We start from the raw sequence: 16,773 nt of genomic DNA, 5'->3' as shown, positions 1-16,773 counted from the left end.
GCGTCCCCAGTGAACACTCACGAGCACACGGTCACCCGTGGCGTTCCCAGCAAATACTCACGAGCACATGGTCACCTGCAATGTCCCCAGCGAACACTCATGAGCACACGGTCACCTGCAGCATCCCCAGCGCACAGTGTACTCAGGTGACGGTGTCATAGAAAAGCTCAAACACATTAACAATCACATCTGATCTAAGGGGTTCATCAACAAGTACACATGTTGGTTGAACATTCAGGAGAGGGGAGAGAGTCGTCGGAAGAGGAAAACGCCGTCGCCAAGAAGACATTTGTGTTGTAGAGCGTGAGGTCATGGCCACTGACAGTTTGAGGCAATGCTTTTGGCTTTAGTGTTTGCTCTTCGACGGTGTCAGACTCCCATAGACCCGAGTGCTCTCAGCCCCCAGAGGAGCACCTCCTCCTGCCCTTCCAGGGGTCTTGACTCCGGGGCCCCTGCTCTGGGAGCATAGGGCTGTCCTCCCAATCGGCCACCAGCCCAGGCTAGCGACGCAAGGACACAGAAGTCTTTAGTTGGGTGTCCAGGGACCTCTTGGCAGAAAAATTACCAGGTTTACTAAAATAATAATGACTTTGGGTAGCACTTCCAGCTGCCAAAGTAATAACATGGACAGTAGTTTGCGGGGAAAGGATTTTCCTCGTAGCTCGCGGGGGTGTGTGTGTGCACCTGATAGGTCGCTTAAGATCAGAGAAAAAGCAGCAGAGCCAACAGGTGTGGAGTAGTGGAAGGCAGAGCCAGGAGGCTGCGGGGAGTTTTGAGCCTTTGTCCCCTTGCCCGGGACACCACCTGTCGTGACCTGGTCCAAAGGGGCTGGGGGAGGAGGAGGCTGCTTGTGGGGAACTGGGACATGGAGCTACTCAGTGTCGTCCTTAGAAATAAAGGCGGACTTGACAGTCAATTCCAAACCAGAACTGGGAAGGGAGGAAATGTTGGCGGGGATTTTGCAGAGAGAGCAGGCACAGGGTGGGCATTGTTCTTCCTGGGGGAAGTGGGAAGCAGGGGTAGAGAAGGACCGTGAGCCAATCCGCTGACCATCTTGGTGCTGCCTCCTCTCGCTGACCACACAGGTCCAGAGTCACCGGACATCGGACGCCGGCCAGAGGGTGAGGGCCATCTCCCTCATAAGGCAACGTGGGGGACAGCCCCGTCCCACAGAGACCACAGCACGCTGGCGAGCGAGTGCCCTGGGATGCCCCAGCTGCTGGCAACAAAGCAGCTCCTGGCTGGAAGCCACTCAGTGCGATGCGCCCTAAACAGGCCTCTGATTTTGTTCTGTTTTCTCCCTCTTGCCCAGGGCCCACCTGGAAAGGACGGGCAGCATGGAGCACCAGGCCTGCCGGGACCCAAGGTTGGTGTTCATGGGGGTGGCAGGAGTTTAGGACCCAAAGAGCAGGAGGAAAGAGGTGTTGGATCGTTGGTGAACGCTAAAATCCACTGATTGCCTGGCCCCGGGCTCAGGACTCGGCAATGTTTGGATTCACCAGGTCAGACATGGGCAAGTCCTTTATTTCTGCTAAGGTAACTGGGGAAGGATTGGGAAGCCTCAGGCTTTAAAACGAAGGTGTTAGAAATATGTTACATATTTGCAGGGAGGAACACCTTTCAGATACGCTTAACATAAGAGACTTTAATTTTAAAAATATTCTGGTGGGGCTCCTTATAGTAGGATCATTAAGAAAAGGCTCTGGGGTTAAGTATCATAAAATGGGGAAGCAAATTCCCAGTGCACACGTGGCAAATGAACAGCTACAAGACCGCACAATAGATATCTCCACCAGTGAACTTGATTCTTTCCTACCCAACATGTACGCTCAGTGTGTGGGGCGACCGTCCGTGAAAGGCAGCTTTTCGATATTATTAGGACATCCATCATCCTCTTCAATTAGTAAGTTAGAAACTCAACGTTTTCAAGACCAAATACTGAATAAGTATGGATTTAACTTCATTTTATGGGTATTTATGTGAATAGTCTCCATCTTTTCTCCCTTGTCTTTCACGACCAAGGAAAGGGCGAACCCGGTATTTTGTATTCTCAAAATCATTCACACAGCATCTCCCATACCCCAGGTCTCTCAGTGAGAGAAAGGCACCTTTTCTACTCAGTGACATTTTTGTGAAATTAAACAAAAGCAGAGGCATGGAACATGGAATCTAAGAGGTAGTACGAGCCGCTGTTTTTGGTCACCGTGGTCACACGGGGTGAAGGGGCTCAACACCACCAAAGGAGTGATTGTCCGCCTTGACCAGCCTGTGATGAGTGCTGAGTGGGACTCCCTGAGCCCAGCGCTCTCCTGCCAACCTCTCTGTGTGTTCCTTACAGGGCCAGCCCGGAGAGAGAGGAGAAGGCGGTCTGCCTGGAAAACCCGGCCCTAGGGTATGGATCCCGTCTCCTCCCCACCAGTGGGTTCTGCTGCACAGTGTGTTTGGGGTTGTGTGAACCACAGTGGGTGGTGTGAGCACCGACTGTCAGCGGGGGTCTGGCAGCACCATGAACACGGGGCTGTTGGAAGGGGTGAGGGCAGGGTGGGGGCTCTAACAGGGACAGCCACACCTGGTGGGAAGGGTCACACAATGCCCAGGACAGAGGGAGCAGGGGCAAGTGGGTTTCTAGGGAGACCTGTAGCTGTGGCCTTGGGAAGAACTTGTCACTGTCCAGCTTATCCTGGCAGTGATGAGCGAGAGGGCCTTCTCGCTGTCTGCCTGTCTGTCTGTCTGTGTCCCTCCTCCCCTCCCCACTGGCACGCCCTAATGCCTGGCTCCAACTTCTGGCTGATGTGGTCTGTGGCGTTCAGCCCCCTGTGCCTCCAGCAGGTGCCAGGGGCTATGGGAGAGGCAGAGGCCACTCCCCATTGCATTTGGACAGGGCACCTCCTGTGGGCGTTTGGTTGGCCATCCCTCAGAGCCCCACATCATGGGCTGCAGGGTCTTCTTTTGTCTTGAGGCCCTGAGCTCAGATCTCAGCTTTGGCCTGGGCTCAGAATGCAGTGAGCACCAAGCAGAGAAGGCTGGACCATGTGTGCATGGTGCTCTGTGTGTGGCTGGGGTGTGTGTGTGGGGTACGTGTCGGTGTGTATGTGGGGTGTGTGTGTGTGTGTGTGTGGTGTGCATGTGTGCAGGTGCTGTGGCTCTAGAGAGTCTGTGGGGACAGGAGATTGCCAGGGCACTGCCCCCCTCATCAGTGCCCTGTACTTTGCTGGGTTATGAACTAGTCAAGGGCAGCACACTTGACTGGGTCTCTGTCACCTCTGCTCCCCCATTCCCAGCTGTGGTCAGGTACTCGGCAGGTGCTCAGTAAAGGTTTACTCTGCGGAGGATGGATATCAAATTCAGCCAAGCCCCAAGAGCACAGCAGTGGCCTGAACTCAACACCTGCCCCTCTGGAAGGCAGGACTCCGATCACCTTGCTGGCCCGGGAAGGTGTTCCTGGGCAGATGCAGGGCCCTGGCCTTGCCTCATTGTTTCATAAAGTGATTGTTCTTTAGAAGACCAACAGAAAACGGAGCAGGAAAAGCACAGATTAAAGCACACCTGCTGAAGTCGAGCACACCCAGGTTTATTCAGATGTGAAAAGAACCTCCCCAGGTCCACTAGGAAACCTCCTGTTGTCAGGATTCCAGATGCAAGAGGCTCAGCTTCATGCCCCCTTAGTGCCCAGTGAGTTGTCCCCTTGCCGCTTACAAGACTGCTCCTTCGTATTTTAAGAAGCAACATATGATTTTAAAAAATACCTATGATGATCCCCAAATCGTTGAAATATAATAATAAGTAATTCACCGAGCTGTGTGCATGCACACCCGGAGGTGCTTGTGTGGGGTGAATCTCATGGTCTTAAAAGAACCCAGGCAACCTTTCAGCATTTGGCTGAAATTCTGTCATTTTCCGGAAAGGACTTAACACATTTGCACAGGTTGGCTGACTTGACCTGGTAGATTTTATGGTGTGAACCACACCTTAAGAGTTGTGTTTTCTCAAATTTGTAAAATGGCAAGTCCTGGGTTTGTGCATGTGAATTTCAACATTGTGTCTGGTGGTCTTTGGAAGCAGGCTTGCGCCCATGCGTGGGTCTGCAGAAGGCGGCCACTGATTGCAAGAAGTATTGGGCTGAACTCAGATGTGCCCTTGGGGATTTCTGTGGTCTTTCCATCTGTGTGTTTTATATTTCTGGTGATCTCTAATGGCTGGAAGATTCAAACAGAGAAGCCTACTACTCCGGCTCACATGTGGTGTTTTTGCCCGATTTCTAGTGCAATATGTGTAAAACATTGCTCTAGGAATTTCAAAACTATGAATTTTTGCAGTTATGGTAGTTTTACAACATCCTTTGTAGCCTCAAAAAGGATCTGGCCTGGGGTTTTGTTACTTTTTTTGACAAAATGCCCAAGTGAAGATAAGCATCTCCCAAGATTATGGGTAAGTCGTGGACAGCGGGTTTCTGAGTCCATCAGGGAATGCAGCTGGCTTGCAGGGTGCACAGATCAGGAATTCAAGACACCATCCAGCCCTCCATCCACCCTGCTTTTGACTTAGGGTTCATGGTATGAATTCAGGGGGCACTTCTGAAGCTCTTCAAAATGCCTTCTTACCAAACCCAGATGCACAGCGCCTTTCTCAGCACATAAGCAGCAATTCCCATGGCTAAGGTGTAATCATCCTAAGGTGTAAATCCTAGCTGATTTACAGTGACAGTTTGAGTGGCAGGTATTTGCACAATTCTGGTTGGAGAAGTTCTTCCTAATCGTGCCTGTAAATACTGGGAATTCATGGGGGATCGGAATGCATGGAGAATTTCTATATGTGCTCACTCCAATGCTGGGTCCCCTGGTGGCCCCAGAGCTATAGCATCAAATGTGTGCTTAATTGATTAATTCTAACCAATGCTGTGGGTTATTTTTTCTTTCTTTCTTACCTTCCTCTCTGAGACATGGTGGTAATGTTAGCCTTCACCACCAGCTGAGTCTGGTATGGCTGTGGGGAAAATCATTATGTGTATTCGTACCTGCTCATTTATTCATTTATGTGTCCATTCACTTACCAGAAAACCACATTTCCTTATGGAAATCTACACTAAGGTTCTGCTCAATAGCATCATGGGTGTTAGAAATTGTCATTCAAGAAGTTAGTGCTTCTCAAGACATGTCCTAAGTTAGAAATTACAGTCCCTCCCCACTACCCCCCTCACACACACACATTTGCATCAGTAATTTGTAGGGATCTGGTTAACACAGCAGCCAGATGTCCTGGGACCAGGGATCAAGCCCCTCTGGTCCTGTGCCTCCTACTTCAACATGACCACAAAATGCTAGTCAGGAACAAATGGCTAAGAACAAAACTGCATCCAAGCTGCTAGGACCAGTGTATATTTGGGGGTTTGCTTTCTGATATAAGTTTGGATTGTAACACACCATGAGAGAGAAAACATAAAGCTCTCCCCGACCTCTAACCACGGGGCTGCCTGTGTTTTCCAAAAAGTCCCGACAGCAACCATGGGACAGTGACCAGTGTGGACATGCTCACGAACTACTTCTCCTTCATCGCTGGACCCAGCATGGGGCCTGGGCTCCCTACAATGTGTGCTAACAGCTCGGAGTGGGATGGACCTTCGAGGCACAATTTGGGCCTCTCGTTCCGAATCGTACACTTTTAGATTCAGGATGAATGGATTCACCTGTGTAAACGCTGTCAGGGCGATTCTAGCAGAGGTTTATTTTGGGGGAAGTGAGACAGGATATGAGAGAGTGTGGGGCCCCTCCTTCTAGAAATGCCAAACGCTCGGGTTTCCACAGCCCAACTGCTGTGTGGAGTCTGCTGCCTAGAGCTACGCACGTGCTTGAGAAGCCAGAGTTGTGGCCGGCAGGTGCTGTGAATGTGTGGGGCCAACTGGGGAACGACATCTCTGCAAATGTGAGTGAAAAATAATAGGATATCTCTTACTCTGTCCCCAGGGAGAAGTTGGGGAGCAGGGCCTGGCGGGCCGACCTGGAGAGAAGGTCTGTTTGTTCATACCTTCATTCATTCATTCATTCATTCTTCATTCAGTGCATTCATTCATTATTATGCCCTAGGCCTTTATCCGTTCTCCCCTGGGGGCTCACTACGTTCATCTCACGTAATCATTTACTTACCCAATGATTATCAGCATGTCTTATGCCTCCATCGCTGTGTTGGGGTCACAACCATCAACCAAGAGCCAGGGACAGGTGCAGTGAGTGGTAGCATGCAGGTGTGGGTGGGAGGGCAGGAGAGAGCTCCTCGTTCGGACTTGGGGAATGTCAGGAAAGGTGGCGAGGAGGTGACAATTGTCCTAAAGGACGAGGAGGAGGAAACCCCCAGACGGGCAGAACGGGTTCCTGGTGAAGGAGCGGCTGAAGTGAGAAAGAACTTGGAGACGCCCCAGTGAGCAGAAATCTCTAGAACCACTTTGCTTTCTGCGTCAGCCCCGCTGCACTAGAGCTCTCTGGGGGCTGGAGAGCAGGAAGGGAAGAGCACACGGCTGGGGTGTGGCGTGGCCCACAGGAGAGCCTCCTCACCGAGAGCCCAGGGGACAGAGGCATCCGGTTGTTTCCACAGGGAGAGGCCGGTCTCCCAGGAGCTCCAGGATTCCCGGGCCTGAGGGGAGAGAAAGGAGAGTGGGTAAGTGGTGGCACAGCACCTGTGCCCTCGCAAAGCAGCCCCCTCTGGGGTTCCGTCCCTGGGGCATTGGGTGGTCTGGGCTGGGGTTTGGGAGTATTTGGCCAGGTTTATGGAAGAGGAAGGGAAGGGGCTCAGGCTGCTCCGGTCTGTCCGCTGCAGCAAAGGGACAGGGACTGAGCAATCAGTAGGCAAGGGTGGAAGATCTTCAGATGAAGTGGATGGGAACGGGGTGGGCGCATCATGTCAGGTGCCCGATGGGGAGGAGGTGCTTCACCCCTAACTGACGGCACGCCCTCGGAACCGCGCTTCACCTTGGCGTTTACCGGTAAGGCCGGAGAAGAGCAAGAGATAAAAAGGATTTTGCCCACGGTCTACTCGCTCTTATGTGCAAAAGGCAGGTGTTGAGTTCTGGTGTATTCTAATTTCATCTTTCACCGCAGGGAGAGAAAGGCACGGTGGGCCTCCCGGGAGTGAAAGGTGACCCAGGTGAAAAGGTAGGAGTTGCTGCTGGCTTCCTGGTCTTCAGGGGCCTGGATTGGCCAAGCCTCCCTCCTCTGCCACGTGTATGTGCGGTGCCTGCAGGGCCGTGGAGAGGGTCTCGGTGTCTGAGTCAAAGCTGTGGCCTGGGTTATAGTCGGCTTCTACCCGCGGGCGGCTCTGAGCCCCTTGTCCCTCCTCCCTGTGCCTTGGCTTGCTGCCTGGGAAATGGTTCCACTAGCCCTTCCTCTGAGGGCTGCTGGGAAGCGTGACTCAGGTCCTGTGTGTGGAGTGAGCGCTGCAGACTCACGGTGTGCCAGGATGGCCGAAGCACCGCTCATGTAGTGACTTCGGTGATGCTCAGGACAACCCTGAGAGGGGTCGTGTTACCAACAGCATGGCTGCTTCTTGGATAAGGAAACAATGAGGCACAGACAAGCCACATTGCTTTCCCAGGGGCACATGGATGGAGTGCACTGCGGTCAAGATCCAAACCCCAGCAGTGGGTCAGCTCAGTGTCCCAGCTCCAGCAGAGCTCTGCCTTGAGCTGGCCTGGCCCATGGGCACCCGAGCATTGGCAGCGCACACCCCAAAGGGCTTGCCTCTCCCCTTCTCCCGCACGATGCTCCCCCTGCCTCCGTCCCCCCATGTTTGCACGGTCTTCCCCTCCAATTCCCCATTCTCGGTGCCCCCCACCCCTCCCGGTGTTTCTGGGCTCCAGGAGGGGCCTCGCACCAGCTTCTCTCTTGGGCTGGAGGCTGAGGGCTTTACTTTGGACAGACCTGCTATCTAGAAATGGAAAGCCAGAAATGGAAAGGGCTTTGTGTGGTAAGCTGCCCAGGCCTGCTGCCCTGGTGGATTTTTTGGAATTGCAGTTTTCATTTGAGAAACTCATTTCCAGGCTGCAAAGGGCTCCACGAGATCATAAAGCCCCTTTTATTGCTTTGGCAGAACTGCTGGGCCCATGGCAGAATCACATTAAAGGTTCCAGAAAATCCAGCCTGCCTTTCTTTTCTCCAGAGAAATATGTAATAATAGACGATTCTGCTCAAAAATCCAAAATAGGACATTAAAGCAACATTGTCCCCTTCTGACTGTGTCTTGCACTCTTCCCTGTCTCCATTTCCCAGTTCATTCCTTCCCACCACTGGCTATGAGCGTTTTAGCCCTGTGGCATCTTGGAAAGTGGGTACAATCCTCTCCTTTCTCAGCAAGGGCTGCTGAGGATTCATGTTTTCATGGAAGATCTGGGATCTGAACCCATCCTCTAGTGAACTCCAGAGCTCATGGGGGTCAGCAGCCGTCGGGGGTCTTCCCGACAACCCACCTGCGATTTCTGCCTCACCCCACAGCGCTAGGGAGGGGCCGGCTCTACCCAAAAGGCAGTCTTCAGGCTCTCTGGATTGGAGAGAGAAAAATCTCTTTGCCCGCCCTCTCCTTAATACATATCCATACATTCACTAGTGTCAACACCAAATGAACAAACCTTTCTTTAAAATTTTTTAGAGAGAAAAGAAAAGAGTTTTATTTGAGCCCAAGTTAGGACAGCTGCCAAGATACACAATCTTCACAAAGAAGAGACCGCTACAGGGAAGAAACATTTGGGGCAGGGTTATATATGATCATCAAGATGAAGGACATTCCAGAAAGTTACAGACTTTATCTTTTGTTTTCAGTATGTGCAAGGCTGTATGACTTTCATCTTATGGGCACCAGGGAGGTTTTGTATTGTTTTTCTTATCTTTACATTTGGAATGTTCCCTTTTGGTTATTCTACTTTATTTTTTTTTTAACGAGGTAGATGTACAATGTGTGCTGGGGCAGAAATAGAGCCTATGCTTTGAAGTTTTGCTGAGTCATTTTGACGTTGGCAAATGTCAGAGGATAGCTTCCCTGAGAGCCCAGGAGCAGGGCCCAGACGCCTGAAACATTGAAAATTTCCTTTATCACCAGGAAACACTCAACTTTGATTATTCAGACTTTTTAATGTGGGGTAAACTGGTTTAAATGAGATTGTTTCTGGAACATGAGGATGTCAGTGTCAGGAGGATAATTAGGTAAAATTTGGCAATGCAAATAACATTGAGAAAGTGTTTTTCTTTCTGAAAAAACTTCTGGAACTTTATTGAAGGCAGTGCTACTTGGATTCTGAGTTAAAACCAGGCTCAGCCGTGTGCTGGCTGGCCGTGACTTTGAGCAGGTGAATGAACGTTAGGCGTCGGTGTCCTCATCTCTGAAATGGGTATCTGTGTTACAGCCATTTCTATGGAGACTAAATGAGTTAATACGTATAAAAACATAATTCAGTAACTGGAATTAAATACTGTAGAAAAATAGAAAAAAGATAGGAACAGTGTAACTATATTAATTTATTATTGTTGCTTACTAAGAGTGGCTTTGTCCCTTTCTAAGCCCGTTTTATTCATTCATTTGTTTACTCACCGTGCATGGAAGGCCTGCAACAGACCTAACCCCGGGCCACTTGGAACACACGTGGGCACAGACATGCATGCCCTGGCATCCTGTGGCGCACATGGAGTAGGCAGTCTTTGAGGACCAGGTCTGCTCCCTGTGGTTCCTCCTACATGGAAAGCCCGGTGGCCCCCTTCCTTCAGGTCAAATGTATAACAATTTCCTCCTTATTGGGCCTCTGCTGAAGATGATCTGTCAGTGTCCCTATGATGCTGTGTACCTTTATCATTATTTTACAAAGAGGTGAACAAGCCGAATGAGGTAAAATAATGTATAAAATGTTAGATTGAGGTTGAAAGCTCAGGAGGCTTAACTCCCAGACTTGTGTTTTTTACAGGAATGTAGATTTGTCCCCTCAGTCCCCTGAGAAGAGCCCATCCCCTCCACTCGGGCTGGGACAGGCCCCATGGAGTCCGTAAGGGAGCTCCTGTCTTTGTGCCCAAAGGCGCAGAGCGGGGATGTTTGCTGCATCATTAGTAAGCAAGAACTAAGAGTCGTCAACAAGAAGGTGGATAATGGATCACTCTATTTCCATATTCATAGTGGACTAGTGTAGAGTGATATAAATGATCTACGGCTGCCCATATTAGCATAGATAATTCTCAAAACATAAGGTTTCTTATATCTGAAATATTTTATAATTCAGAATCTATCTGTCTATCTATCTGTCTGTCAAAGTAGATACTAGCTGGGTGATTCTGTTGTCCGGGGAAAGGTGTCCCAGAATAAGCAGAGTTGGCAGGAGGATTAGTGATCTTTTGTGTTCGGTTTTTTCATCTAGGGTGAAGCTGGTCCTGCAGGCCCCCCTGGATTACCCGGAACTGTAAGTTACTCTGCTTCTTATCCTCATTTTTTCTTTGAATCCCTCAGGCTTTGGGTAGCTCCCTTCCTCCCATACCGCTTAGTTATAAACATCTTTTTAATGGAGATTGTCAGTAGCTAGGCCTATTCCTAGGTCTTGTGATCCAGAAATACATAAGCTTCTTTAAGAACTACCTTGTGCTTATTGATTTATTTTATGCAGCAAGCATACTTACTATTTATCAGAACATTGGCTAGACACAGTATGTCCCCACCTGTTACATGTGGGGAAACCCGAGGTCCAGAGACAAGAAACAGGGGGAGACTTTGTCCAGAGTAAGACTGCAAAATGGGTATATAACCATGACTCATGCTCCCACCCAGTCACTGTACTTGGTGTTGAGTAGTGAGTAAGACCATGGGCTTCAGAGCCAGAAAAAAGTGGGTTTGAGTTTCTGAGTCCCTGCTCTGCCATCCACCAGCACTGTGGTCTTAGATACATGTTTAATTTCAAAGACCCCATCTTCTCATCTGTTAAGAAAAACTATTATACCCAGCTGTTTTGTACATTTCTAATGAAAATTAACTGAGATCATAACAGGTATGTAGTCCAGTTTTTGGTACATAATAAACAGTAAATTAAAAATGACTGCTATATATAGGGGAGCATATTTTGGGTTTTTTTTTTTATCTTAATGTTTCTTCCCAGCCTTAATATTCTGTGCATTGATCAGTTGATTTCAGGGAAGTAGAACATGTCTTCATTGCTGGCTGTGGTTGGGCAAATATGGAGGCCAGGAGCTGAGAACCCAAACACCCAGAAATCCCATTTACAGTGTGACAAAGAATCTTAGGCTGTGGTTTTTACATACGTTAAATCATTATTCCACGGCTCAATCTCTTCCCCAAACACATGCCTATTGAAATGAGACTCAACCATTCTATAAGGATGTCAGAAGAATCTCAGAATCAAATTAAGAGTCAGAACCATTCATATAAAGCTTTGTGTAATACCAGAAACATCTCATGTTGGGAAGCATGCAGGGAAATGAGCACTATTATTTAGTGTGAGGGCAAATCGGTAACACTGAATTGAGAAGTTCCTCAGTAGTCACATATAAAGTATGTACATGTTAGCTTAGAAATTTTATTCCCAGGTATCTATCCCAGAGAAATATTTACACTGTGTGTATTTGAAAAAAGCATGTACAAGGATGTACATTGTAGTTTTGTTTATAATGAAATATTATAGGCAACCCACATGACATTAAGCATAGACTTAAGTAAACCACAGAATATCTATGTCATGGAATCCTAGTTTATAAAAATACACACACGTGCATATGCACATACACATACACACACACAACGTACGTGGCCTTGGAAAGATACCGATGCTCAGGAAAGATGCATAGAGAAACCAGCATGGCCTCCAGGGCCCACCCAGGTGGGGCTGGTTCCTACTGCACACTCACTAGTGGTGGGAGCTTTGTTAAGTACTTTACCTGCCTCCCATTTTCTTATCCATGGTGCAGGGAATACAGATGATCTACTTCTTTGTTATTGTGAAGAATATGGGGGTTTATTCGTATAAACAAGGATGAATAGCCATGTGCTTGCTGCTGGTATTTGTGTAATTCTTGTACAAAGTCATGTGTTTCTATACATTCATAATTATGTGGAAATATATAGAAAAATTTACTAAACTGAAAAACAGTGGTTTCTTCTGGAGAAGAGACAAGTATTGGGGGACTTGGAAGGCAAGGTGTATTTCAAAAACTTGTTTTTATCCTTCTATTTTGACTTCATTGTGTTTTTGGACTAGAATCCATGATGTCCTTTGGTCCATTCACTTGTTTTTTGAGCACCTGCCATGAGCCAGGCACTGGCAGGGTTTGGGAGCCCTGGAGCTTCAGCCTAGTAGGGGAGGCAGACTCTAGTCACCTGGTGGCCCTGATACACATATGTGACAAATTATAGTGAATGCCAGCAGAGGAAAGAACAGGGTTCAATCAGGGAGAATGACAAGGGGACCTAATTTATATTTGAGTTGTAGAGAGGAAAGGTGAGGTCTTTGAAGACATGATGTTGAAAAAAGGCCTGAAGGATGGACTAGAGTCAGCTGGATAAAGGGAGGAAGAGAGCACGTTCCCGGCTGGAGGAGTGTCAGGTGCAAACGTCCTGGGGCCCGAGAAGCCTTGAAGTCAGCGACACGCTAACTGTGGTGTGAATGTGGGGTGGGGCTGGAGGGCCACACACAGGGCAGGTCCACGGCGATCCTTGCCCCTCTGGGGCAAGGTCTCCCGAGGCTGCCTGTGCTGACTCCTGGGATAAAGAGTTTTGCATAAGTTGGCTCCTGGTGCTCAGAGCACACCTCCCCTGGTTTCCTCCTCACGTACATCATCGCCAGTGGATGCTGGTGGTGGTGGACTCTGGGGGAGGGCCCGGGGTCCCAGGCTCTGATTACTTGCGTGGCCTCTCTGTTTCAGCTCCCAGCACCCTGGGTGGAGGAGTTTTCCACCCCACTTTGCCAGTGAGGGAATAGAAGCTGACAGGTGGTCACACAGTGTTTTTGTGGGGGGTGAAACTCCAGGGTCCCCCATCTACCCACAGTGCTTTTCTGCCCTGTCTCAACCTCAGCTCAGACGCTGGGGAGCGATCAGTCATGGTGCCTGTCCACATTAACAGTCACTCCAGGAAGCCCTGGGGTCCCCTTCTCCCACTTGGTCCGTCTCTTAGGGGCAGGTTGTGACAGTCAAGTCACGCTTTTCTCATTTCTCGGGTTTCCTTTTCAGACGTCCCTGTTCACACCACACCCAAGGATGCCAGTAAGTAGCTACGGCCCCTTGGGGCTGCAGGTGCCCCCCAGCCAGGCCGCGATGCCTGCGTGCTCCAGGTCCTGACTCAGCCCCACCACGCGGGGCTGCCCAGTGGCTGCACTTCCAGATCTGTCCTGGCAGCCAGGGTGGGGTGGTGAGGACGGGCCCTGCAAGGACCTGACTCCAGTGTCAGGCAGGCGGTCCAGTGGCCTGGAGGTCCCTCCTGCAGGCTGAGGGCAAGGGCCAGCCCTTTCTTTGGGGGAAGTTGGTTCTCCGCTGCACAAAGAGCTGGTGGTCTAGAGGAGAACAGGGCTGTGTGCCGTGGCGGGCAACTGAAGAATCCCACGAAGCATTACTGAGGATGTGGGCCGTGAAGGGGACCCGGAGACCGAAGCGCATCGGGGGTGGGGCCCTGGGTCTAAGAGGGGCTGTTCTGAGAGTAGACAGTGTAGACCCGGCCAGCTTCGGGGGTGGCTGGTGGAGGGAGCACTTGGGGCTTCCCGTGAAGACTGACCCTTGACAGACAAGGAGGCTCACCATCACTGCAACCGCTAGGAAGCTTTTCCTCCTCTGTTCGCAAAAGGCGCTTGGGGAAAGAAGTGTTTCCGGGCTCTCCTCTTGCCCTCAGCAGCACTGAGGTCAGAGGCACGTGCTTGCTGGTCCTCTTTGCTCTCAGGATGGGCTTCTCACTGCTCCGGACCACACAGCTGCTGAGAGCCTGCAGACGTCAGTGTTTCCATAGTTGCTTTCTCCTTGTGCTCGGTGTCAACTAGATACACATAAGAAGCTGCAGTGAATCCTGTATTTGACGGGAAAGTTGGGAGCAGGGGGATTGAGCCAGGATCTCCTTCTGCTGAGATCCTGGTAGAAGGAGAAGTCCTTTGAGCTTCTCTGGAGGTGAGATGGGGAGGAGGAGTGGTGGACGGGGTGTCACTGGGCGGCGTGGACTTCAGAAGTTGTTGGGAGTTGCCTTTTGGAGAGAACAGATTTGTGTGGCTCTGGCTGTGTCCCTTACTCAGCAAGATAAAAGGATTCAAAGGGAGCAGGAGAGCATCTCACATGGCAGGTGCCAGGAAGGCAGCAAGGAGTGTCCCTGAGGGATGCAGATGTGCCCCCATTTCACAGATGATGCCTTGTGGGTCAGAGAAGCTAAGCAAGTTGCAGAGGTCCTGCCTTGGAGATAGGAACTGAGGTGGAGTTGTCAGCTGTAAGGCCATGACTGGCCAGAGCGGCTGTCCCCCCCCTGCTACTGAGACTTGGCTTGCCCAGATGGTGGCCACTCACATCACGCTACCTCACGTTGCCTCCCTCCCCTCTGTCCTCTGGGTCTCCCTCCCGTGGGCCCACCCTGAGCCCCTTGAGCTGGAGACAAGCCTACAGGACCAGCCTCTCCTTAAAGGAATTGCTCCATTAAAGATGATTTCCAAGGCATTCTGGCTAGAAGACTCATGATGGGGAGCCGGGGTCTGCAAAGCTTCCCCTTTGTCCCCCAATGGGAACACTTCCTGCAGGGTCTGAGATTTCTGGAAACCAGGAAGCCACTGACTTCAGGTTGCAAAGTGAGGAAATTGTGTCTATGAAAAAAAAAAGATTCATTGTGGATTATTGCATGTATCTCTCTGGACTGGCCTCGTTGCCATGGTAACTGTATTTTTATTGATGGTTTGGAAACGTGTTGTTTGACATCTCCCTGCTCTCCGGAGGCCCGCTCCTTTTAGTGCCTGCACAGGGAATGGGTGGCAAAGTTTGGGGCATTAATGAAGCAAGGAAACAGAGCGGGGCAGGAGGCCTGGGAGGAAAAGCCCACCTCCCTCTGCCTGGAGATGGGGAAGTCTGCTGGGGCTGGCTGCGGACCACACCTGGGGAGGCCTTGAGGCAGTGTGCAGGTCTGGAGGGGGGTCCAGTCCTTCGCTGGAGGAAGGAGGGACACGCAGCCTGGGGCTGGGAAAAAATGCAGCTAAGACCTCAGAGGGCCTTTGCACCTGGATGGGGGTAGAAGGTGGTGCAGAAGCAGTTATCTGGGGAAGGGTCTGGGGCAGCCTTACTCTGCCCCCTCAGCCTGCAAAGGAATCTTCAGGATGCCACCCAGTGCTTGAGTTTGCTGGGACGACACTGAGCGCAGACAGGGTGTGGATGTGGCTGACCTCACCAGTCGGGGGAGTCAGGAAGAGAAGCCAGTCACACCCATGCATTCAGTGATTATTGATGAGCACCCACTATGTGCTCCTGGAGTGAAGGCTCTGCCTCCCCGCTGACTCCCGGGCCCTGGGCTGGAAATGGCTGGAGCACCTTGCCCCTGAGCCCCCAGGGGTCCCTCCTCTGGCCTGGCCTGACCACTCGTGGGTCCTGAGCCTGTCTTCCTGCCACCTACAGTCTCTTGCCCCAGTGCATCACCCAAGATAATCCCATGGGCCCTTTTGTCTTTTTGGGTTATATGGCCAGTGACTGGAGGACCAAAGAGTTTGGAAAATCCCCCCGTGGAAAGTTTTCTAGGAGGAAAACGTGCTGGGGGAAAGGTGTTGCCGTCCCTGGTGAATGGAGCCAGAGTGTGTTCTGAGCTGGTTTGCCATGGAGCCTCTAGAGGAAAGAGGCCACACCTGTGTTGGTGCCACCGAGTGTTTGCTAGAGCAATCACAGGGAGTCTTGGCCACAGCTCCCCGAGGTAGACCATGCAGATTGTGTGTGACACACGATGCAGGCAGAAAACCAGCCAGGGCCACGCAGATGCTAACTGGGGGTCCCACCCGTCACTCGGGACAGGCAGAACCCTCTGGGGCAAGGTCTCCCGAGGCTGCCTGTGCATGGCGAGAGAAAGCAGCCTGTCCACCAGTGTCTCCTGCCACTAGCCTGCCCCAGGCTCCCTAATGCACATGTTAGAGTTTGCCTTCTAGATGATTCCAGGGTCCTCTCTAGGCCTCCCGGTCTCAGAAAGAAGCCTGTGCTTTCAAAACCCTGCCTTTGCAGGTCTCCCTTGTCTACTTCAGGCAGTGCTCATCCCATCTCTCCCAGGACCTTCCTGCAGATGGGGTGCCTAGTGTCTCCCTAAACAGCCCGTGGCACTCTCGGACAGCTCTAGGTCCTGCTCCTGTAGAAGGAGCCATGCACGGCCCTTCTGATGCACAGGCTTCCGTGGTTACCCTGGTCTCCCCAGACAGCTCCACAGACCCACCCCACTCTCTCCCCTTTGGGGCTCTTCTCTGCTGCCCCTTCTGTGTGTCACTGAATCCTCATGCTGTGTGCAAGAGAGAACACCTGTTCATTTTGCAGCTATGGTCACAGAAGACACTGTGGCTTAAATACTTCACCCAAGGTTATAGAGCCAGCACACTGGAGAAGCAGAGTTCTAAGTCAGTTCCTATGGATCTAGAGCTGAGGCTGTTTTCACTATGGTCCACTGTCTCCACCCCTCTCCCACGATGGCCCTTCAGCTCTTGAAAGATAGAGGCCTAAGCCCTTCCAGGTCTGCCCCGATGGAGCCTCCTGTCTGCCCTTCTCCCTGTCACTTGTGAAGAGCACTTGTCTCTCTACCCCTCCCGGGAGGAGTGTTGGGAGTCCT

General features: G+C 51.0%; 1 protein-coding gene across 2 annotated transcripts in view; it reads left to right on the top strand.

Annotated features, from left to right (window-relative positions):
• The window catches only part of COL22A1 (collagen type XXII alpha 1 chain), a 246,303-nt gene that overhangs the window by 138,202 nt on the left and 91,328 nt on the right, over positions 1–16,773 (top strand). For both annotated transcript variants that reach the window (XM_073893246.1, XM_073893247.1), the window contains exons 26-32: positions 1,313–1,366; positions 2,339–2,392; positions 5,961–6,005; positions 6,586–6,648; positions 7,089–7,142; positions 10,379–10,420; positions 13,194–13,226. In XM_073893246.1, the coding sequence (XP_073749347.1) occupies positions 1,313–1,366; positions 2,339–2,392; positions 5,961–6,005; positions 6,586–6,648; positions 7,089–7,142; positions 10,379–10,420; positions 13,194–13,226 (345 nt within the window). The remainder of the gene's footprint in view (positions 1–1,312; positions 1,367–2,338; positions 2,393–5,960; positions 6,006–6,585; positions 6,649–7,088; positions 7,143–10,378; positions 10,421–13,193; positions 13,227–16,773) is intronic.

Source organism: Callorhinus ursinus, unplaced genomic scaffold, assembly GCF_003265705.2.
Source record: "Callorhinus ursinus isolate GAN/ISIS: 27379988/994484 unplaced genomic scaffold, GSC_fseal_2.0 scaffold5, whole genome shotgun sequence".
Classification (NCBI taxonomy): Eukaryota; Metazoa; Chordata; class Mammalia; order Carnivora; family Otariidae; genus Callorhinus; species Callorhinus ursinus.
The sequence above is the reverse complement of the archived record's forward strand: the minus strand, read 5'-3'. Positions and strand labels throughout refer to the sequence as shown.